This window comes from Peromyscus leucopus, chromosome 11, assembly GCF_004664715.2.
Source record: "Peromyscus leucopus breed LL Stock chromosome 11, UCI_PerLeu_2.1, whole genome shotgun sequence".
Taxonomy (NCBI): Eukaryota; Metazoa; Chordata; class Mammalia; order Rodentia; family Cricetidae; genus Peromyscus; species Peromyscus leucopus.
In genome coordinates this window covers 55128748-55152012 of record NC_051072.1, presented here as the reverse complement: position 1 = coordinate 55152012, position 23265 = coordinate 55128748, and the positions used below count along the sequence as shown (strand labels likewise).

Sequence of the window (23265 nt, the reverse complement as noted above, 5' to 3'; positions counted from 1 at the left end):
GTTCTAACACAGCATGTGTGCACACTGTTCTAACACAGCATGTGTGCACACTGTTCTAACACACAGCTTGTGTGCACACTTCTTACACACAGCATGTGTGCACACTCTTCTTACACACAGTGTGTATACACTGTTCTAACACAGCATGTGTGCACACTTCTTACACACAGCATGTGTACACACTCTTCTTACACACAGTATGTATACACTGTTCTAACAAAGCATGTGTGCACACCCTTCTAACACACGGTCCCACTGCCATTGTTACTTGATTGTTGATCTTCCCTGTAGAGTGTGAGCAACTTGAAGACCAGGACTGCCCTCTTGTTCCGTGACCCAGGGCTTCACGGAGACTTTTCAAAGGGAAAGACTAAGAAATGCCAAAGGAGCGTGAACTTACAATCGCTCTCACTGTAGCAGCATGTCGGTTCTCTAGAGTCCCTCCTTACATCCTCTGGCTTTCCCCTTCTCGTGGACTGCTCCTTCACTCTGCATTTGAACCCTCAGTCCATGCATCTGGACGCTCGAAACTGCCCTGCCTTCACCTGTGGGTGGAGAGTTCCATCGATCAGGGGCTCTGCCTCTCTTGTTCACCCAGCACCTCAGGCTTACAGTACTGCCTGGTGTAAATCACTGCTGAATTAATATCTTTTCATAAGCTACAAATATCCTATGTAATTAATACGTTTGCTGCACAGTGAATTTCTCTTTTACTCACTTGAGTGTTCGTTGTGTTGGAAAACTGTTGGAGTGCCAAGGGATAGTTTATTGACATGCTTTTGTTGGAATTATTGTCACAGGTGGTGGGATTCCATCAACCAGGTAGTATCAGACTTGCTACGACGCCTGTAAGGGTAGATGAATTTAAATATCAAATGACGAGGACCAACTGGCATGCCACAGAACAGTATATTATTGGGCCTGAAAAAATCCAAGAACTGTTCCCTTTGCTCAACATGAACAAGGTATTTTATTTGTTTGTTTGTTTGGTTTTGGTTTTTTTGAGACAGGTTTTCTCTATGTAACAACTCTGGCTGTTCTGGAACTCTCTTTGTGGATCAGGCTAGCCTCGAACTCATAAAGATCTACCTGCCTCTGCCTCCCAAGTACTGGGATTAAAGGTGTGCGCCACCACTGCCCTGCTTGAACAAGATGTTTATTTGAAGGGCAATTTCTAAATTATTTTATTTTATTTAGTTATTTAAAATAAACTAAAATTATTTTTGAAATGTATTTTAATGAGTTCAGTGAATTTATGAGTTTAATAAGTTAAAAGTAAAAATAATCCATGCATACATTTAGAAAGGCAACAGGAGGTGATTGATCCTGGGATGTGGGCAAATCACAAGGTGAGCTGTTACTAAGTAATATATGCAGGGGTGATGAAAACCCTTTTAGTTTCTGCCTGTGATGACTAAAGAAACATTTCAAAGCCTTTCTAGGACCGGATCCCTCAGACTGAAGTCCTTCCACACACCAGCTGTCTGTTGGGGGACTTCAAAGAGAATGACATCCTGCTATGAGGAGTCTAGAAAGGGGTTACTGAATTTTTAAAACCCAGGAAGCCCTGTACCATCCCCATACACTTCCCGGCTCCTGGCTGCTATTCCCCTTCAGACTGCGCCAGGCACAATGATCAACTCTGAATTTCCTTAAGAGAATCCACTTGACAAGAAATGTAATGTGTTTCCCTCCTGGGTGACCATCCTTTTAGCATAATGATAGAGCATTCACATCTACTAGAGTAGTATTTATGGAACAGAGACCATGGTGAGCCCCTCCCATGAAAAATCTGGCTATTATGGCCCAGAAAGCAGGGTCTTAAATAGTTCACACAGTGGGATGAGTTTGTTCAGTTCAGAATTGCTGGAGGAAAAATTTGAACCCGGGCCCTCTGACTTGTGCTGTGCAGACGTCCTGGGTATGGGTAGCCAGCGGGTTGTTTAGGGAAGCAGACAGCTGTTATCCTGATAGTGACTGTGTCGTAGTTCCTGTCTCTGAGTGTTTGTGTAACTGCTGTGGGTGCCAGAGTGCTGTGCTCTTGTGAGTCTTTACAGGCCATGGGAACTCCTTGTTGATGGGGTTGTGTGAGAGCAGAGTCTTCATTGAAATCCACCTCCACTACACTACTAAGAATCCATTCATGTCTCTTTATATGCCAACCCTGCAACACTTCCCTAGAAGCTCTCATCATTACAGGCTTTTCTCAAAGATATTAGGCAATGGAAACACATGGACCAGGGACAGAGTGCCAAACCAAACAGACATGGGATCACTACAAGGACATGGTCGTTACGAAACACCAGTGTGACATTTACAAGTCGTCAGGAGTGTGAATTCCATTAAAACCCCAAGTCTTTTACACTGGACCCATAAGTACAAAGGCTAAATTATAGTAAGAAAAAAACTCGGACAAAGATGAGCCTTGGCTAGGTGGTATTAATACCAATCCTTCACAAAGTCTTCTAAAATTAGAATTGAATACCTATAAAGCTAGTATGTCTCTGACATAAAAACAAGACAAAAAAATCAGAAGAAAAGACAGACTATAGTCCTTTATGAATATAGATGTGAAAGTCTTTAACAAAAATACAGTAAATTGTACCAAGGATGCTATAATATGGTCAAATGGAGTGTGTCCCAGGAATGCAAGACTGGTTTAAAAACTAAATGTCAGTCAATGTGATGTAGTAACATCACATTAACAAAGGGCAAAGAGCACAATATAGTTTAAACAGATGCAGGAAAAAATATTTGTCAAGACTCCGTTTTCATAGCTGTTGGCAAATTCTTGTCCCGTAGATGAGATCTCATTATAACATGTCTCTGCCAATTCATTGCCCCTTGCCCATCTTTCATTAGTTCTCTCTCAAGACCTAAGCTGAAGCCTTAACACAGAGCAGATGTGCAAGAAGTCATTGTTGATTTTTGAACTAATTTGTGTTTTTGTCAAGCATATATGTGTGCACATGGATACGGGGGAGATGGAAATCTAGTGCTTTCATTTGCTAGGCTACTGCTCCAGTGCTGAACTACCCTCCCAGACCATTGTTTGCTTTTTATTTTGAGACAAGATCTCCCCAAACCGCTCCAGCTGGCATTCAACTCACTCTATTCCAGGCCGATATTGAACTTGGAATTCTTGCCTTAGCCTTCCTAGTAGCTAGGATTACAGACCAGCACCACCAGACCCAGTTGATATCAGATATGCATTAACCCGCAAATTTATTTACAGTATTGAATAATTAAATATGTTATAACTGATATGTCAGCTACAGTTAGATGGGGCTTTAAACATGAGAAACTGAAAAAAATAATGCTTAAGCAAGTCTATTTCCTTTTCATTTAAGCATTTGTCCTGGCCACTTTTATGTCAACCTGACGCAAACTAAAGTTATCTGAGAGGAGGGACCCTCAATGAGGAAAGTGACTTCATAAGAGGAGGCTGTAGGCAAGCTTGTAAGACATTTTCTTAATTAGTGATTGATGGGGAGGTGCACAGCCCATGGTGAGTGGTGCCATCCCTGAGCTGGTGGTCCTGGGTTCTATCAGAAAACAGGTTGAGCAACCATGAGGATCAAGCCAGTAAGCAGCACCCACCCCCTCCATGGCCTCTGCATCAGCTCCTGCTTTGCTTGAGTTCCTGTCCTGACTTTCTTTGATGGTGATCTGTTATTTAGAAGCCTAAGCTGAATAAACCCATTCCTCCTCAAGTTGATTTTGGTCATGGTCTTTCATCACAGCAATAGGAACCCTAACTAAGAATGAATTGAGTAGTTACAAAGTCATCAAGATCTCAAGAATCAAGCCACCTTCTGGATCACTGCTTTGTCATTCCTGGGGCGTGAGTCTTGTGTTATTATTCCACAATGGCAGTTAGAGCCCAGCCATCACATCTGAATTCCAGATCCCAGGGCGGAGAAAGGAACAAAGACGGACATACACTAGTTATCTTTTTGGAGTGGCTCACGGAAGCTGCCATGTAACTCTTCCCTTTGCATTTCCATTGACTAGAACTTCATGTTAGCTTCAGCCACTGCTGGAGCGAATAGCTGCCGGGAGATCAGAAACTATATATACTCTTTGTTCTTAGTGGCATGTGTCCCGGGGAGACCAGGCAAGGCGTTATCAAGTGGTTTGTCATTGTGACCAGCCACTGAACTCTCATTGTGAATCTTGCTCGAGTCTGAGTAGGACTTAGAAAACAGGCGTGCCAACTGCTTTCAAGATGTTTTCCCTCCATGCTGGAATCAAAACCCAGGGGCCTGTGCATGTCAGGCCAGCCCTCTGCCACACAACTATGCACACCTCTAGCCACTGATGCACTTTTAAAGTCTAGTCTTACTAAACATCTGTTTAGCAGGATATATTTGCATTGAGGAATAAATATACACTTCTTTGAATACTGACTTTCTTATGCTTGGTTTAGATTTTAGCTGGACTGTATAATCCAGGAGATGGTCACATTGATCCTTATTCAATGACAATGGCCCTGGCTGCTGGGGCTAGGAAATACGGGGCCCTTCTAAAGTATCCCGCACCAGTGACATCTCTGAAGCCCAGGCCAGATGGGACATGGGATGTGGAAACTCCACAAGGGTCTGTGAGAGCAAATAGAATTGTGAATGCTGCCGGTAAGCCACCAGCCCTCTCTCTGCCACTCTGCCTCAGTTTACCCTCCATCTTCACTGATGTAGTCCCTTCTAGTCTAGATTGTGTTTCACCAACTTAGACTTCTTCTCCTTTCAGATTTTACCTTTATCCTTTACTGGTTATGCTCACGATCGAATTCCAGGGACTAAGGATGGAGCTCAATCTGTAGAGTGCTTATCTAGCATGCATGAAGCCCTTGGATCAGAAGTTCAAGGTCTTTCTTGGCTACATAGGGAGTTTGAGTCTAGCCTAGGATACTTGAGACCCTGCCTCAAAACAAATAACCAAGCAAGCAAACAAACCTAAATTCCACTGTTCCAGCTTCTTACCAAATAACTTGTTCTTAGTTTACCTTTTGAGGCAGATTTGATCATTTCTGCTCTCTCATTCTCTCTTTTATCCAAAGATTACTTTGACTAGTCAAAAACTTTTAATCCCTTACCTTTCAAAACATTATAAAACTTGTCTAAAAAGTAGAAGCAATTGAGTCCGGCCTTAAACTTCCCTTGGTTCTCTGTTACTCCTCTGTCCCATGGTCCTTGGGAACCTCTAGTCCAAGTTAGTTTAGAAGGTGGTGGAGTGCGCCTTTAATCCCAGCACTTGGGAGGCAGAGCCAGCCTGGTCGACAAAGCAAGTTCCAGGACAGTTACCAAAACTACACAGAGAAACCCTGTCTCGAAAAAACCAAAAAGAAAGAAAGAAAGAAAAAAACCAAAAAACCAAAAACAACAACAACCAAAAAAGAAGACTAGACTTCAAAGTCATTCATCCTACCAATACCACCAAATAACAAAGGTTCTTTGTAAGTTTGTAACATTTTATGATCTCCTGAATTTACTCCTAAAACACTGGCTACTTTCATAGTGATAACAAATACTGAGACCTCCATATCCAGTTCCTGTGGCAGACATTACTAATCAACACCTGCACTTATTTTAGGCAAGCTTACACAGAGGCCCACTGTGTTTTGCTTCAACACAATGCCTCAGGAACTCATGAAGCCATAATGTATATTTTGAGAAATAGCTCTCAGTTTAACACTTTTACCCATTGCTTTTCTAAAATGGATAAAATTACTTATGTAATAAGGGTACCACGGCAACATTTCTTTTTAACTGTATAATATGTCATCTAAGGCATTTCTGAAGAGCTAAGTGAGAATTGCCCCAAGGAGATCTGACTTGAGCCCAGGAACTGGTCATCAGGTGGCATTTTCTATGCAGCAGTGAAATTCTGAGGGCTTGGGAAAGCAGTGCAGATAGCTCTGGGAAAAGGCTGTCTGAGCTGCCTGCTAAGACATGTTCATGATTCTAATGATGGCCCTGCATGGGGTGGCTGTCCTTCCCTTCATGCTTGGCTCCTCACAGCTGCCCACCTACCTTTACTCTTTCTCTGTGGTACTCTAGGAAGCTCCTTGCTGAAAGCCGTGTGAGCTGTCCTGTCTCAGTTCTTAACTCCATCCCATTCACACCAAATCTTCAACTATCTATAATCTATCCTTCCCATTTTCTCTTCCTTTTCTTACACTGGGCGGAAGTCATTGACTACATATTAGTAGGCCCTGGGAAGTAAGGGGTGTGTGTGTGTGTGTGTGTGTGTGTGTGTGTGTGTGTGTGTTTCTATCTGTGTTTTCAAGAAGCTTTTTCTGAAGGCTGGAGGCATTCTATAAGGTCAGCTTTGGCCTTGGTAATTGGCAGAGATCCAGATATGACCCTCTTGTAGCACGGATGCTGTTTTAATAAGATCAATTTCCTGAATAAAAGCAAGCATCGTGTTAATGGTTTTGGAGTGTGGCAGCTGGAACATTTCCCAGAGTTACTCAGTGAGACTAAGATGCCACACACCTTTGGGGCAAAGTCCCGAGGGTAGCTCTGGAATCCAATTAAAGGAACCAGGATGTAGACGCAGAAGCACAGTCACACTGTGAGAAACGTGAAGGCTGCTGAGTCTTTGGGATGTCCATAAGGAGTGAGTGAGAACAAAGATTCAGGAGTTTGCTGATGTGTTTCCAGTTTTGTCCACAGCACTGAGGCACTCTGGTCCAGAGACACAAGCTTTGCCAAGCCTGGGCTTGAGGCAAGTTAGCAATTTATAAAAGATAATAATATCTTCTCAAAAAGTTATTTTGGATAGTAAAATGTAAAATACCCAGGGCAGGGTATATGTGGAAAACAGTAAAAACATTAGTTATAATGATAATAATTAAGACTGTAATGCCTATGTCCTTGAGAGTTTTTGCTTTTGTCTGGGGAACGTTAGCATCATGTTATCATGGCTTCTTGGTGCTAATCATTAGATTATTCCTTTCTTTTGCCCAAAACCATCTAGCAAACATTCACTAGGAAATGACTTCCCAAGGAACATGCTTGTCAAGTAAGTAGGGTATCTGGGAATCACCTTGGAATGTTTCCCAGGCTTCAGCAAGATTTTAATTTAGGCAGTCTAGCTGGGGGCTTGCAAGGTGTATTTATTGTATGTGTCTTGTTTTGAAATGCTGGGGATTGGGCCCAGGGCCTTGCCCAAGCTGGGCCGGTTATCTTAGTGAGAGTCTCTCTTGCTGTGAAAAAATACCATGACCAAAAGCAAATTGGGGAGCAAAGGGTTTATTTCATTTTTACTCCCCCTCATAGCCCATCACCACAGGAAGTTGGGGCGGGAACCCAGAGGCAGGAACTGAAGCAGAAACCACCGAAGAAGAGCATAGCTTACTTACAAGGCTTGCTCATTTTGTTTTCTTATACACCCCAGGCAGGACCGCTAGCCCAGGGACAGTGCCACCCACATGGATGGGCCCACATCGGCCATTAATTTAAAATGCTCCACAGGCTTGTCTCCAGCCAATCTTAAGGAGACATCTTTCCAGTTGTGGTTCCCTCTTCCAAAGGACTCTGGCTTAGGTCAAGTTGACATCAAACTAGCCAAGATGCTGGTGTCCCAGCTCTGAGCTACATCCCTGGTCTAGACGCTGCGTTTTAAACTGTACTGTCTGTACCAGATGATTCTTTCAAGACCTTTTCTTTGGCTGTGGTAGGGGCGGGGGTTGGGGGCTGTTGCTGAGGACTGAACCCAGGGCCTCATTCACGCTAAGTGTTGTGCCACTGAGCTACAGCTGCACATTCATTCATCCATTTTCAATCCCTCCCCTGCTCTTCCCTTCTCTTCCTTTCCTCCCACTCCCTCCCCCTCTTTTCTTGTTGTCTTTTTCATGTGAGCCTAGTTGTGAGCACGCAGGCCTGCGGAGGGACTCTCAGTGTTCTACATCTGAGCGGGCAGCAGGTTAACTGCCCTTTTCTACCCACAGCTTTATAAATGAGCTGGATTCTACTTTATCCCACACCTTGTTTGGGCACAGGGATACAGGACACAGGACAGGGACACAGGACACAGAGACACAGGACACAGGACAGAGGACATAGGGACACAGGACACAGAGACACAGGACACAGGACACAGGACAGGGACACAGGACACAGGACAGGGACACAGGGACACAGGACACAGAGACACAGGACACAGGACACAGGACAGGGACACAGGGACTCAGGACACAGGACAGGGACACAGGGACTCAGGACACAGGACAGGGACGCAGGGATACAGGACACAGGACACAGGACACAGGACACAGGGACATAGGACACAGGACACAGGACACAGGGACACAGGACACAAGACACAGGACACAGGGACACAGGACACAGGGACACAGGACACAGGACACAGGGACACAGGACACAAGACACAGGACACAGGACACAAGACACAGGACACAGGGACACAGGACACAGGACACAGGACACAGGACACAGGGACACAGGACACAGGACACAGAAAAACAGAGACACAGGACACAGGGACACAGGACACAGGACACAGGGACACAGGGACACAGGACACAGGACACAGGGACACAGGACAGGGACACAGGACACAGGGACACAAGACACATGAACACAGGGACACAGGACACAGGACACAGGACACAGGGACACAGGACACAGGGACACAGGACACAGGACACAGGACACAGAAAAACAGAGACACAGGACACAGGGACACAGGACACAGGACACAGGACACAGGGACACAGGACACAGGACACATGAACACAGGGACATAGGACACAGGGACACAGGACAGGGACACAGGACACAGGGACACGGCATGGAGACATGGCCTAGCACACGCAGAGGCCACTCACTGTGAAGCGAAGCTTTCTTGTCCACAGTAAGGAAAGTGACTCTTGACCTTGTGTCTGGCTGACTCATCAAACCTGAGAAAACTCTGTAAGTTTTATTAAGAATTTCCGTAGAATGACAAATCAGGAATGACCCTCACGTGGAGTCTCAGGTTTATCCAAAAGGAGTTGCTGTGTTCTGCCTGTCACCGTATCAGACGAGACCTTTGTCACCGTGCACGGGGCACCTTGAAGAAGTAAATTCGGTCCCAAATCAGCCTCCCTCCATTCTAATCTCGTTTATTTCCATCACTGTACCTTTGCTAAATTAGTACGCATGCATGTGCATTCATGCACACGCGTGTGCGTGCGTGCATGCGTGTGGCTGTGTGTGTGCATGTGTGTGTGTGTGTGTGTGTGTGTGTGTGTCTAGGCATCACACATAGAGCCTCATACATGCTGGGTAAAGGCTCTACCACCCAGGTACATGACCAGCTCTGCACCCTTTGAAACAGAGGCCGTTTTCTGTGCTCCCCTTTATGGGCCCTTCAGTGACTTCCTTTTAGGATGATTTTTTTTTTTCCGATGCTTGACTCTCTGCTATGACCTTGGTTGCCGGGCGCTCTGGCAGGAGTTGAAGTATAATCCTGGTTGGACTTAGATTAATTCAATACAGAAAAGGAGGTGTCTCACACACCAACACCAAAGGGTAAATGGTGGGGAGCTTGTGGGATTTAAAGCAATACAGTAAGATGAGCTGCGGGCAAAGATGGGTAGTTTATTTTAATGATAAAATGCATTAATAAGCAAGGCATCGAACTCAGAAATTTGTAATTATGTTTGAATAGGACAAAATTTATTTTCTTCAATTTATGTTTTTAATGGGAACAACTAGATTGGGGACATGCATTACTTTGAATTCCTTGGCTAAATGTTTGACTTTAGATTTAAAAACTGTCCTAGTGTATATAACGACAATATATAGCTTTACCATATTTTCCTACAAAGCCCCGACGTTGGTAATTCATACCTTTCTACAGGAAACAGTAAATTAAGTCTGTAAATTATTGAAGACCAGCACATGCCTCTGATGCCCACAGGTTGGATTCCAAGTTTACAAAGGGCAGCCTGTGGTGGGTGATTACTCAAGCGTGAACAACCTGACAGGCCAAAACCGAGCAACAGAGCGTATAGATGGCATTTGCTCAAATGGAGACAAAGGCTGGCTGCTCTGGGGACCTGCTCTGGGTTCCCGGGCTGACTCATGGCTACTTCCATCCCTAGCCTTGAGCTATGAATGATGAAGACCTCAGAACCATTTGCCAGATTCTTTTAAAAAGCGGAAACAGAAACTGTTGGAATTTTAGACTACAACTTAAAAAGCAGCAGTATTTGAGAGGGTTTGCCGGTCCTTTGATAATTACTCAAAACTACTATGAAACAAGCCGGTCAACAGAAGTCCCTCCCTACAAATAATTAATTGATGGGTGAAGCAACACCACTCCTTTGTCCAAAACAAACAAACAAACAAAGAAACAAACCCACATTGGTCATTTTAGATGCTGAAATTTCTTTTTATTGGTAAAGGTGTGGTGTTTATTTAAAATAATGTCTTGCTAACTGGGTGCTGTGCCTCAAGTCTGGAGTCCTGGACTAGGGAGATGGAGGCCAGAAATCCAGAAGTTCAGTACCAGCCTGGACTACATTAAGTGTTTGAGGCCAGCTCTGGCTACATGTCACCCCATGTTTTAAAAAAAGGCACACACACACACACACACACACACACACACACACGCAGAGAGAGAGAGAGACAGAGAGACAGAGACAGAGACAGAGACAGAGACAGACAGACATGAAAGTCTTGCAGCAGCAAAAACATTTAGATTTGATGGTCATAGTCTCTAGGGTCTTTCAGACATACATATCCAGGTCTAGCCTTGGGAAATGATGTGCAGGGGAAAACACCTTCTTTAGGAACTGATGTGCCCACTCTCCATCCTGCTGTTTCCCTTCCTGCTATGCTAGGGATGAACCCAGAGCCTCATACATACCTGAAAAGTCTCACCACTCAGCTTCCCTACCAGTTTCTCTTGCTTTTTGACTACAGTACTTTCCAAGAAGGAACTTCACAAGCTCACTGTTACTCTTGAAGTAGCAGCATGTAATGTGTTTGTTCTCGTTCCCAAAGTACATAGACTAAATTTTAAGTCAACAGAAGATCCTTGACTCAACAATTTGAGGTGAGCAGGTTTGGAGGGTGTAGGAGCTGACTTGGAGAGCTGCCTCAGGTGGTGATGTTCTGAACTATGCTGATCACATCCACACAAGGACTCGCCCTTTGCCTAACTGTTTCTGTCTACAGGCAGGGCTTGAACCACCTTTCTTGTATTATATATATTTGGGTTACTTTTTTTCCTTTCATTTTTTTTTCTGATCACCTTAGCTTGTGAATAATAAGTTTTTCCATGGAAGGAGCACCTTTGATTTGCAGATAATCATCAGAACTCTGGACAATGCCCACTATTGATTTGACTTCCCTCCGTTCAATTTCTCAATGCTCGAAGATACTTGGGAGGTTGGGGATATGGCTCAGTGGTAGAGCTCCACCTGGCAAGCATGTACCAGGCCTTTGGTTTGATCTCCAGCACTGGAACCACATAAACAATGAAGATGTTTCTAAATACAAATTGCTATATCAATGCCATAGGTGTATGTATACACGTGGTGACGTATTTATAAACGATTTTCTCACTTAAGGATTTTGGGCTCGTGAAGTAGGCAAAATGATCGGACTAGAGCATCCTCTCATCCCTGTACAACATCAGTACGTGGTCACGTCAACAATACCGGAAGTGAAAGCTTTGAAACGAGAGCTCCCAGTCCTCCGTGACCTGGAAGGGTCCTACTACCTCCGACAGGAAAGGGACGGCCTTTTGTTTGGCCCGTACGAAAGTCAGGAGAAGATGAAACTCCAGGCCTCCTGGGTCACTCACGGAGTCCCTCCAGGTGGGTCAGGCGAAAGAAAGGGGCAAAGATGGGTCAACTCCCCACGGCTGGGAGCCAGGTAGAGAGCAAGACAGAAGCCCAGTGCTGGCCTTCAGGTGTCTGGGGTGGCGGGAGCGAGGGGCTGGAGGTGACTCTGTCTTCATACCCTTGTGGAGGGTAAGCAGAGCCGAGGAAAGGGGAGAGAGAGGTGCAGCTGGGTGAGGAGAGACGCTGACGCCTGTGCCGGGGCCGCTGGGAAAGGCTCCAGGTACATTTTCCTCTGCCCATGCCAACCTTCTGCCAGCCCCTTCCCCTCGATCTGCTTGCTTGGTCTAGTTTCAAGATCTGAATACAGATGCACGTGATCTGACAGTTGTCCACACTGCAAATACCCAAGCCCGGACATCCAGCCTACCAAGAGTGCAGGCCAGAGTCCTCAGCAGAGCTGGAACTATGGGCAGAGCCCTCCTGCACCTCCCAAGCAGGGAAGGCTCGGAGCTCTAGGCGGCAACAGGAGGCGCCATCTGTTCTGGTGCCATAGCGGAGAAGGGCCAAGGTTTTGTTTTGTTTTGTTTTTCATTTTTTCCCCCCCATGAAACATTTCCACGGAGCCAAATCAAGAACTGGGTTATCTAGGCAGACGCCCCTAGTTTGAATCTTGTGTGTATGTGTGTGTCCATGTATGCGAGTGCACGTATGCAGATGTGTGTACATGTGAAGCCCTGAGAACATCCTGGGGAACATTATTCCCCAGACAGTGTCTACATTTTATTTTACTTTTGGGGATGAGATGCTCACTGGCCAGGAACCCATCATAAGCTAGGATGGATGGCCAGTGAGCCCCAGAATCCATTTTACCTCCACCTCCCTAGTGTTGGGATTAAAAGTGCATGCAGGCACACCCAGCTTTCGTTTGTTTGTTTGTTTGTTTGTTTGTTTAAAACATGGGCTCTGGGGTTGAACTTAGGTCCTTCTGCTTGCAAGGCCAGTTCTTTTCGAGACAGAGCCGTCTCCCAAACCTTCTAGTCTGTAAAAGGAGCTAACGTACGGTTTGGGCACTGAAATATTTCAGGGAACGTGAAGAAACATAAAAGTGTATTTTTCTGGAGTTGTGTTTTGATACATCGTTTGGGGCAGAGAACATATCCCTCCATCCCATGTAACGGGAAAGGATGTCTGACCCACCTCACCTCCTGCAGAGGCTGGTCCTGCAGCCGGAGGACTTTGGTTTTGCTGAGTGGGCCCTGTACATCTGGGTCTGAGCAGAATCGCTCCTGATTTCAGAATGAGGACTGAGCTGCTAGGGGAGGCTGATGTGGAGAGGAGCTCTGTCTCCACCCTGCCCAGGCTGTAGCTTTTCTTCCCAATAAATGCAGAACAAATATTTAATTAATCCTAGCTGGAAGGAGATTCGGACTGTGTGTTGCTCCTGGCATGGGTGTCCATGTGTTCTAGTGTAACAGAGCCAGCTTGGAGGCTCCATGACACTGCCCTGTCCTGCCGTCCTCAAGAAGGCCTAAGAGAACCCGGGTGGGGTGGAAGCTATGTGGAGGAACGTCATGAAGTTTATCTGTGGCCCTGCCTTGAGTCACAGTGACTTCTAGGACAAGAGGAAGATAGTTGTTGCCCAAGACTCGCTCTGTGCACAGAACACTGGCCTGTGGATGCACATGCGAGCAAGCTTCAGGAAGGAGGCTGCCTGGGGAATGAGGAGCTCAAAGGGAAGTACTCCATCCTGGATCCTGGAGCGGTGGTCCTCATTCTCCAGGGTCCTGGAATAACTGTACACACTCCATTTGCTCTCCCTTTTACATTAACTGAAAGATTTAAAAAAAAACAAAACAAACGTACAAAAACTCCCAACAAATGAAATTATTGTTCTTTTAAAAATAATGATTAGGTTAAATTGATTGGGGAAAAACCCCCAAGCATAAATTTCCATTTCTATTTACTAAAAAGGTGACTTTTGTTTTAGAAAAAATAGCATTATTGTTCCCAGCAATGTTATGGGTACTGGTGTGGGGATAGTGAATGTCAGGGTGAGGATTAATATCTTTTACATTAGTTGATTGATATGTGTATGTGGACATTTAAATGCCATGGCGTATGTGCCGGGAGGGGGGGCGGTGTCAAAGGATGACTCCAGGGCTCAGTTCTTGCCTAGGGAGTGAACTCAGGTTGTCAGGCTTGGTGACAGGTGCCTTTACCCTGAACCATGTCACTGGCCCCAACTTTAGCATCTTTACAGAGACAAAGGAGTGTCTTCCTTACAGGCACCCGGTTCAGAGAGTGCATCGCTTTGAGACTTGATTGCACCCGGGGACATTCTGACCACAGAGGTCTGTCTCTCTAGGCTTTGGGAAGGAGCTTTTTGAGTCCGACCTGGACCGGATCACGGACCACCTGGAAGCTGCCATGGAAATGGTTCCTGTTTTGAAAAAGGCGGACATCATCAACATCGTCAATGGCCCTATCACCTACTCTCCCGACATCCTGCCTATGGTGGGGCCCCATCAGGGGGTCAGAAACTACTGGGTGGCCGTAGGCTTCGGGTGAGTAGCACCCCGAGGTCTGACGTCTCTCGTAGAATCACTTACTTTAGTTAAATCCAGGCTCAAAATATCAGGCCCCAGGATGGAAAACGAAGAGGTGATGGAGCATGGGGATGCAGTGGGGTGGGGGTGGGTAAGATGAGGGTGGGGTTGTCTCCTTTTGATGACCAAGGAATGATGGCAGGAACTAGTCATATAATGGGATAAGCACTTAGATGATAAAGGTTAGCACACAGAGGACAATCATCTTCTGAAACCGTCTTCACGTATTTCCTATCACCTCCAATCTTTATGTCTCTTTTTATGCCATTGCCTTCCAGTGGGTCAATTTGTCCCAATTGGACAAGAATGTTTTCATAACAGAAGGTGACATATTCAAACTATCAAATGGATGACATGTCTTATGTATTTTCACCATAATTCCTGTTTGTCTAACGTGATTTCCCTCTGTACCCTGGACTGCTTCCTATTTAAGATTCCACTCGTTGCCCATGTTTCATTTCTAATATTTGTCCCATTAATATGCTGACGATTGATGTCAAACTCACTTTGCTGCCATATCACAGTTTCTAATACTCTAGTTTTCTTCTTTATTCTATTGGCTGTTTGTTCAAATAATCTTTCATGACCGCAGCTCTGTGCCAGGTCTCGTGATGCAAGCACCTAGCGATGCCTTTGCGTTCTCCTTGGGCACTAACTTGGTAACAGGCAAGGGGCATCCATTTGTGGAGAAAGCATTTTGCCTTCTGCCAAATTCCTCTCACGCTTCTTAGAAGTAAAGTGCTAGCTGTTAAGTCACTATGGCTTGGGGGATGCTGGAGTTCTTTTGCTAGGATTTTTAAAATATGTGGTAATGGGGATCAAACCCAGGGATCGACTGGGGTTCTCACAACTTAATACCAATTTCCCTCCATTCTCTCTCCATGAATCTCACCCCATTCAGTTCCTCGAAGACTCCTTTTCATGGCACCACAGATAGATCTATGTTGAAAGGCTTTGATGGATAAGAACGGGCAGGTCGACCCGCATAAAGCCTACCAGAAACTGTGATTCTGACATCACATGCCATCATATGTGTGGTTTCAAGCATCCTTGGAGGCTGGGGAATGTACACAGTTGCTAGAATGCCAACTTGACATGCAAAAAGCCCCAGGTTTGATCCCCAGTGCCCTATAAGCGAGGCATAGTGCTATATTCCTGTGATACCAGAGCTAGGGAGGAGGAGGCACAGGAAGATCAGAAGTTCAAGGCCACCCTCATCTAGGAAGTCAGTCTGAGGCCAGCCTGGTTTACATGAGACCCCAATGCATCTTCTTGTGGAAACAGGGGACAAGCAGACCTTCCCCTCCAAGGGACCTGTTAGTTGCACATTACAGAGGTCATATTCCTTTCTGCCCTCACCCACAAGTCCCCACTGAGTGCCTGCCTCTGTCTGAGTGCTTCTAAGCTAAAGGTTCCTTGCACAGAGGCCACCATCACCCAAGAGAATCATCACTACCCTGAGTCTGGAAAAGATGCAGGGGCACCTCCCAGTTTCTTATCAGTCAGGGAAACCCCAGCTCAAGAAGGCAGGTGAGTGCCCACCACATACATCCTCCCTAAAGCCAGCGTCTTTACTAGGCAGTGGCCACAGGCTATCTGTGGGTCTGGTACCCCGCCTGATGGAACCGTGAAAACAAGCCCTCAGTGAGTTAGGCACCTTTCATTTGCATGCCAGAACGTGCAGCGATCTGGTTTTGATGAAAAAATGTACAGCATGAAGATTATCCTCCTTGTGTGTTTTAACGGGCATGGGTGACTCCAACTTGGATGCTCTGTAAGATATTTGAACACGTCTTACCTTTCGAATACACCACATTTGTAACATGGCACCCATCTCTGTATCCAAAAGCTACGGCATAATCCATGCTGGCGGGGTAGGGAAGTACCTCAGTGACTGGATCCTGCATGGAGAGCCCCCTTTCGACCTGATAGAACTGGACCCCAACCGCTATGGCAAGTGGACCACGGCGCAGTACACGGAGGCCAAAGCCAGAGAATCGTACGGCTTCAACAACATTGGTGAAGTACTAACTTGCTGACATCTTGAAAGACCTCTGTTTAGACGCTCTGCTCTGTCCCCCGGGGGTGGTGAGGAACTGTAAACAGCACTTAAGCCATAGCAAGGGATGTATGCGGCTGTATAGAGTTATTGTATTGGGTACATCGCTGATACATATATATGTATATATGTATGTATATATGTATGTATGTATGTATGTATGTGTGTATGTGTGTATGTATATGTATATATGCTCTTAGATTGTAAGTTCTATTGTTTCCATTTTAAAATCCTCTCAGTAAATTGTGTCATTTCAGTGATAAGCTACTAGAACACTGATGTTCCCTCCTCAGTCGGTTATCCTAAAGAAGAACGGTTTGCCGGGAGGCCAACCCAGAGGGTCAGTGGGCTCTACAAGACCCTGGCGTCCAAGTGTTCCATGGGCTTCCATGCAGGCTGGGAACAGCCACACTGGTTCTACAAACCCGGCCAGGACACTCAGTACAGGTAAGTGAGTGTCTTCGCCTGCCTGTGGTTCTGATCAAGGGCTTCCACCGCAAGGGCAGAGAAAGAGCAGGGTACGGATTCTTCTCCATCATAACTGTGCATCACTTTCAGAGAAGCAGTGAGCCTACTCGGGTATCAGGTATCTGCTTGTGGTGGAGGCGTTCACTAGGCCAGCCCAGGGGACATGGGCCAGTCTCTGTGAAGCCTTTTCTACTGGCAGTTACCAGAACCTCAGAGGACCTTTTCTTGTCCCCATCCAAGTCCTGACATGGCTTTGATTGACTACAGAAGGTTTGTCGTGCCTTAGGTTCAAATACACATGGAAAGGAGCCACAGCTCTGGGTCATGAAACAGCCAAGAACACCTGCATTTTGGGTTGAACTAAAACATCAGGCATGCCACCTAAATGGGCCTCTGAGTTCCTGGGAAGCGCTGTGTGTCTTTGCTGGACCTGGGGTTGATGGTGATTATTTTCTCATGAGAACCTATGAACTAAGGAAAAGTGAATAGCAAGTCTAGTAGATGATTTACAGTTACTGTCAAGTGCACATTTTGCTGTTTTAAACAGACTTTGGGGCTAGAACGATAGTCCAGATGATAAAGCACTTGCTGTACAGAATATGAGGGCTCGAATGAATAAAAGTCGGGTGTAGGGGTGCATGCTTGTAATTCCAGTGCTGAGGAGGTGGAGATGGGTGGATCCCTGAATCTTGCTGGCCAGCCAGCCCAGCCTATTGGCAAACTCCAGGCCAGTGAGAGATCCTGTCTTGGTAATAAAACAAGGTAGATGGCTGTTGGGGTATGGCACCTGAGATTGCCCTGTGGTCTCAGCATGCACATATGTACACATGTACCCACACATGAGCATGCATGCACAGGAAACACAGGTTTTTTGATGTCTACTCTAAATTCAGATCAGTGGTGTAAACTACAGAAGTGGGGCAGCTGTGGATGAACGAGGGTGTCACTCTAGAAGCAGCTGACTCAGCATGTTCAGGGCTCCAATACTTGGCTTGGTTTTCCAGGAATGACTCAGAGAAATACTAGCCTTGTTTTTCATTTTGTGAGGTTTAGATCTGGCTTAATTTTTTTTTTAGATTTTAATAGTTAAGCTACTGGAAAATCCTGCAGACTTAGCTCCCTGCTTTGAAGCTAAAAACAGCACTTTAGAAGCCATTTGCTTAAGTGGAAAGGACCTTTTGAAATGAGTCAGGAGACCTTTGTTCTAGACCCAACTCTGTCATTAGCTGCTTCAAAAGACCCAGAAGCAACTCTGTGCCTTTTCTCTGAAAAGTGAAGGTGCGAGGCTAGACCATTGCTTGTTTCAGACGTAGGCACTCCCTGCAGCCCGCCATGGCACCCAACCCCTTTTTAACAAGTGAAAGTGACTTGTATTCACAGTTCTGGAGAAGGGCTGGCTATATAGTCATGTGTGAGTGTGCACACACATACACACATGGCATATACATACACATGCACACACAGAGACATATATATGTGTGATATATATATACACACACGTGCACATGTGCACAGACACATGCAGAACATCCATACACACATGTGTGTATACACACACACTCCATTCTGATTTAATGAGGTTTAACAACTGGTATTTGAAAAATGCTGTTGATATGTAAAACAAATAGAAAATCTCTTAATAAAATAAATAAATAAAAAATAAAAAAGAGCACAGAAAGAAAGAAGGAAAGAAAGAAAGAAGGAAAGAAAGAAAGAAGGAAAGAAAGAAAGAAGGAAGGAAGGAAAGAAAGAAAGAAAGAAAGAAAGAAAGAAAGAAAGAGAGAGAGAGAGAGAAAGAAAGAAAGAGAAATGCTCCCTAGATGACTCTAATATGCAACCAGGGTTCAAAACCCCTGGACTCTTTGTTGCCTTATGCCCTGCCCTTCTGACCAGCATACCCGAGAGTTCTGTCCTATTTTTCTTGCTAATTAACACTCATTCACTATAAAATGGGTGAAATGGATAGATAAGTAAACTATGAAAGGTCAGATTCCAACACATGTATATGATTTACAGAACAGATTGAGGGTGCCCCTCTTCCAGCCCAGCAGGCTTTTCTAGATGGAGGGGGAGTGATTGAAATATTCTTTGGATGACAATTGTCTTGAATAGTAAATATCATGTTTCAGGCCAAGTTTCCGCCGCACAAACTGGTTTGAGCCAGTGGGTTCTGAGTACAAACAGGTTATGCAAAGAGTTGGTGTAATTGACCTGTCTCCGTTTGGCAAGTTCAACATCAAAGGCCAAGATTCCATCCGACTTCTGGACCATCTCTTTGCAAATGTCATTCCGAAGGTAAATAGACAAGGTCCAGGATTCTGACCTGGTCCTTTCAAAAAGAACACCTCAAACCCATCCTCCTTTGATTCCACGTACTCTGAGTTGGATGCTAGAACATTTCAACTGACCGAGAGTGGGCAAGCTAATTCTCAACTGCAATTTCTGTCGCCTAGGAACTAATGACTTCATTTAATGCACCAATGAGATCCTAAAAGTTGACTGCAGTTAAATGGATGTGGTGTTTTTTAATTATTACATTAACTTATCTATGTGTGTCATGCATGTAGAGGTCAGAGGGCAACTTGCAAGTGTCTTTTCACCCTGTGGGTTCCAGGGGTTGAATTTAGGGTGTCAGCTTTGGCCAAAACTGCCCTTACCCTGGTACCATCTTCCCAGCCCTGAAGTACAATTCTTTTTAGGACAAATAATTTTGTATGATTGTTTAAATGGAAAATTTAAATTAATCTCTAGTTTGGTTTATATACGTGATATAAATGGTAAGAGGTGAGGGTTTTTCATGGTCCACACACTTTACATGTATGTTAAGATGTTTAATTCATCCTAAAATGATTTTAAATTCTTTTGAGCAGGTGGGGTTTACAAACATAAGTCACATGTTGACCCCCAAAGGTCGAGTGTATGCTGAGTTGACTGTTTCGCACCAGTCTCCGGGCGAGTTCCTGTTGATTACCGGCTCTGGATCCGAACTTCACGATCTTAGGTAAATGCGCATCCAGTAAAATGATGATGAACAAGTGACACCCTGCCTCAATCTTACAAGAGTTTCTCTTGTGCCAGCACATTCTGGTTTCATTTCTCTTGCTGCGATAAAATACCTTGACAAAAAGCAATTCAGAGAAGGAAGGCACTGAGCTCAGTTTGCAACTTGGGGCTGTAGTCCATCATTGTGGGGAAGTCAAGGCAGGTGGGACTTCAAGCCGCTTCTCATCTTCCGTGTGCAATCAAGAGAATGCATGTCACTTGTAGGCAGAAGTTTCTGTCCAGCCAGCACCTCCCAAATACCTGGCAGCCACTTCCCAAATGATTGACTTGGAGGTTTAATATTACTTATAAATGCTTGGCCAGTAGCTCAGGCTTATTACTAACTAGCTCTTACACTTAAATTCTTCCTTCCTATATTTATTTTTCTTTATTTTATCCTGGCATGAATGGACACCTGACTGCCTGGGAATTGAACCCAGTTCCTCTGGAGCATCAGTCAGTGCTCTTAACTGCTGAGCTACCTCTCTCTCCTCTTTCTTACACTTAAATTAACCCAAAATTCTTATTTATGTTTAGCCACATGACTTGGTACCTTTTCTCAGTTTGGCATTCTCATCTTGCTTCCTCTGCGTCTGGCTGGTGATTCCTGACTCTGCCCTTCCTCTTCCCAGAATTCTCCTCATCTGGTCGCCCCACCTATACTTCCTGCCTGGCTACTGGCCAATCAGCATTTTATTAAACCAATTGGAGTGACAATTCTTTTCAGTGCACAAGAGCATTATCCCACAGCAATCACTTGCTTGTACGCAGCTCCATTTTCTACTCTCACACAGTTTAGGACCCCCTGCCTGGGGAAGAGTGTTACCACAATGGGATGAGTCTTCCTACATCATTTAACTTAAGACAATGCCCCCACAGAAATGTCCGCAGGCTACCATTCTCCACTGAGACTCTTTTCCCAGATAACTCTAGATTGCATCAAGTTGACAATTAGAGATACAATTCATGGTGACTGGAGGGGTGGTTTAGCATTAGCAGCACTGGTATCTCTTCCAGAGGACCAGGGTTTGATTCCCAGCACCAATGTGGCAGCTCATAACCATTTTAACTACAGTTCCAGGGGATCTGATGCCTTTTTCTGGCCTCTGGGATTTCCAGGCACATACATGATGCACAAACATAAATGTAGGCAAAATACACCCACACATAAATAAAACAAAGATAATCATCACACAGTACTTAAAGAACAACTTGAGTTCTTTTTTAAAATGTGTGTGTGTTTGAGTATGTGTGTGAATGTATGTGTGAGTGTGTGTGTGAGTATGTGTATATGTGTGTTTGTGCATGCAGGTGCCTGAAGAGGCCAGAATAGGGCATCACATCCCCTGGAGCTGGAGTTACAGGTTGGTGTGAATCATACCTGCGTGCTGAGAACCATATTCCACTCTGTATGAGCCTCGACTCTCTTAATCACTGAGTCATTTCTCCAGCCCCTGACTTTAATTCTTAAACCTCATCAATGTGACTAAACCTCGTGTGTTTTATAGGAATAGCTGAAGCAAAAGCCCCTGCCCACTCCACAAGGTCACCCATCCAGCAGGCATACTGGTTCTGATAATATTGACTCTTATTTATTAAACATCATCAGTGAGCCAGAACACCTTTCAGACATGACCTCAGTGAATTCTCTTAGATTTTGCAGGGGCTGGGGAGATGGTTCTGTAGGTAGCTGCATCCTTCACAAACACAAGAGCTGGAGTTTAGACTCCCCAGCAACCATATAATGGCAGACAGGCACCGTGGTTTGCAGGTAATCCCAGCACTTAGGAGGCAGAGACGGCGCATCTCCAGAGCAAGCTGGCTAGCTACACTATCTAAGTAGACAAGCGTTGGGTTCAGGTGAGAGACCCTGCCTCAAACTATAAGGTGGAATGCCATCAAGGAAGATACTCAACGTGAAATTTTGGTTCTCTACACACGCACACACATGCATGTGCACATACATACAACATATATGCATACACATGCATTTGCCAAATAAAAATATTTTGCAACATTTGAATTATCCACATTTTCAGATGAGGAAACAGGTGTGGGTTAAAGTCACCCGCTCAAGTCTGCATGACTGATTAAGGTACCCCACTGGGTTCACTTCAGCCAGCCTACTCCCTTAGTTATTGTCTCCCTCTGTGATACCTGTGCACACTGCTCACGACTAAAAATTGCTGACCTGCCTTTGCCGGGACCTCCAGGCCGCTGTGAAGTTTCCATCCTCAGTTTAGTATTCAGCAAGGCCGCAGGACGTTATTATTAAATCAGGGTCTGACTCAGTCTCACCTTAGTTGTAGAATTATGGAAATCTGATGAGCGAGTGTAAGGGGTGTGGAGGTCACCTTTGCCACTAAAGCCTCTCCTCGTCTAGACGAACACTGTGATAGACTCCCAGGGCTCCAGGGATGGCTCAATAAATTACAGACAGGCCAGAGAGCTGCCTTCCAAAACCTCATCAAGGCCTAGAAATTGAGAGCAGAGTTTTTCTTTTTTCTTCGTGATTGTCAGCGCAATTATGTGTCTGGTGGCAGGCACATTATTAATGGCTAGCAGCACAAGTGTGCATCTTGTATACAGGCATTGAAGCAAATTCAGGTTTAAATTAATTTTTGGAGATGGAACCATTAGTTCAAATGCAACAGAACCATCACTATTTATAACTGTGGCAAAGCTCATTTAAACCGGACAATTCTTGTTACCTGGAAAATTCCCTCCCGAGTCTTAAGTGGGCAATTTAAAGAGAATCTCTTTACCTCTCAGGGACTCAGTTTTGTCAACTTTCAAAGTGATGTGGCTGCATGACATGACCCTCTAGGGACTTTCTGATAATTCCTAACTTGAAGCAAGTCTTCAGAGACATAATACGTTCGAAGCATGCATTATTCAAGCGACGTTTACACAGTGCTTATGACCCCAATGCAGATGGATTGAAGAAGCAGCTGTCAGAGGTGGATATAATGTTGAAATTCGAAACATAACTGATGATCTTGGGGTCCTGGGAGTGGCAGGGCCATATGCAAGGCGCGTCCTTCAGAAGCTGACCTCAGAAGATCTCAGCGATGATGTTTTCAAATTTCTTCAAACCAAGACTTTAAAGATGTCTGACATTCCTGTCACTGCTATAAGGATCTCTTATACTGGTAAGAATTGGAAAACAACCCATACTAAGGAAAGGCTACCAGAAATAGAACACACACAGTCACAGATACACACTCACACAGTCGTACCCTCACTATGCATGCACACACACACACACACACACTCACACATACCCA

The 23265-nt window shown here is 45.0% G+C and overlaps 1 protein-coding gene across 1 annotated transcript in view; it reads left to right on the top strand.

The window, feature by feature from the left end:
- Dmgdh (dimethylglycine dehydrogenase) overlaps positions 1 to 23265 on the top strand; it is a 71839-nt gene that overhangs the window by 14124 nt on the left and 34450 nt on the right. Inside the window, exons 4-12 of the mRNA XM_028871644.2 lie at positions 801 to 965; positions 4430 to 4634; positions 11588 to 11836; positions 14169 to 14367; positions 16259 to 16428; positions 16762 to 16915; positions 19066 to 19231; positions 19807 to 19937; positions 22913 to 23130. Of these exons, the coding sequence (XP_028727477.1) occupies positions 801 to 965; positions 4430 to 4634; positions 11588 to 11836; positions 14169 to 14367; positions 16259 to 16428; positions 16762 to 16915; positions 19066 to 19231; positions 19807 to 19937; positions 22913 to 23130 (1657 nt within the window). The remainder of the gene's footprint in view (positions 1 to 800; positions 966 to 4429; positions 4635 to 11587; positions 11837 to 14168; positions 14368 to 16258; positions 16429 to 16761; positions 16916 to 19065; positions 19232 to 19806; positions 19938 to 22912; positions 23131 to 23265) is intronic.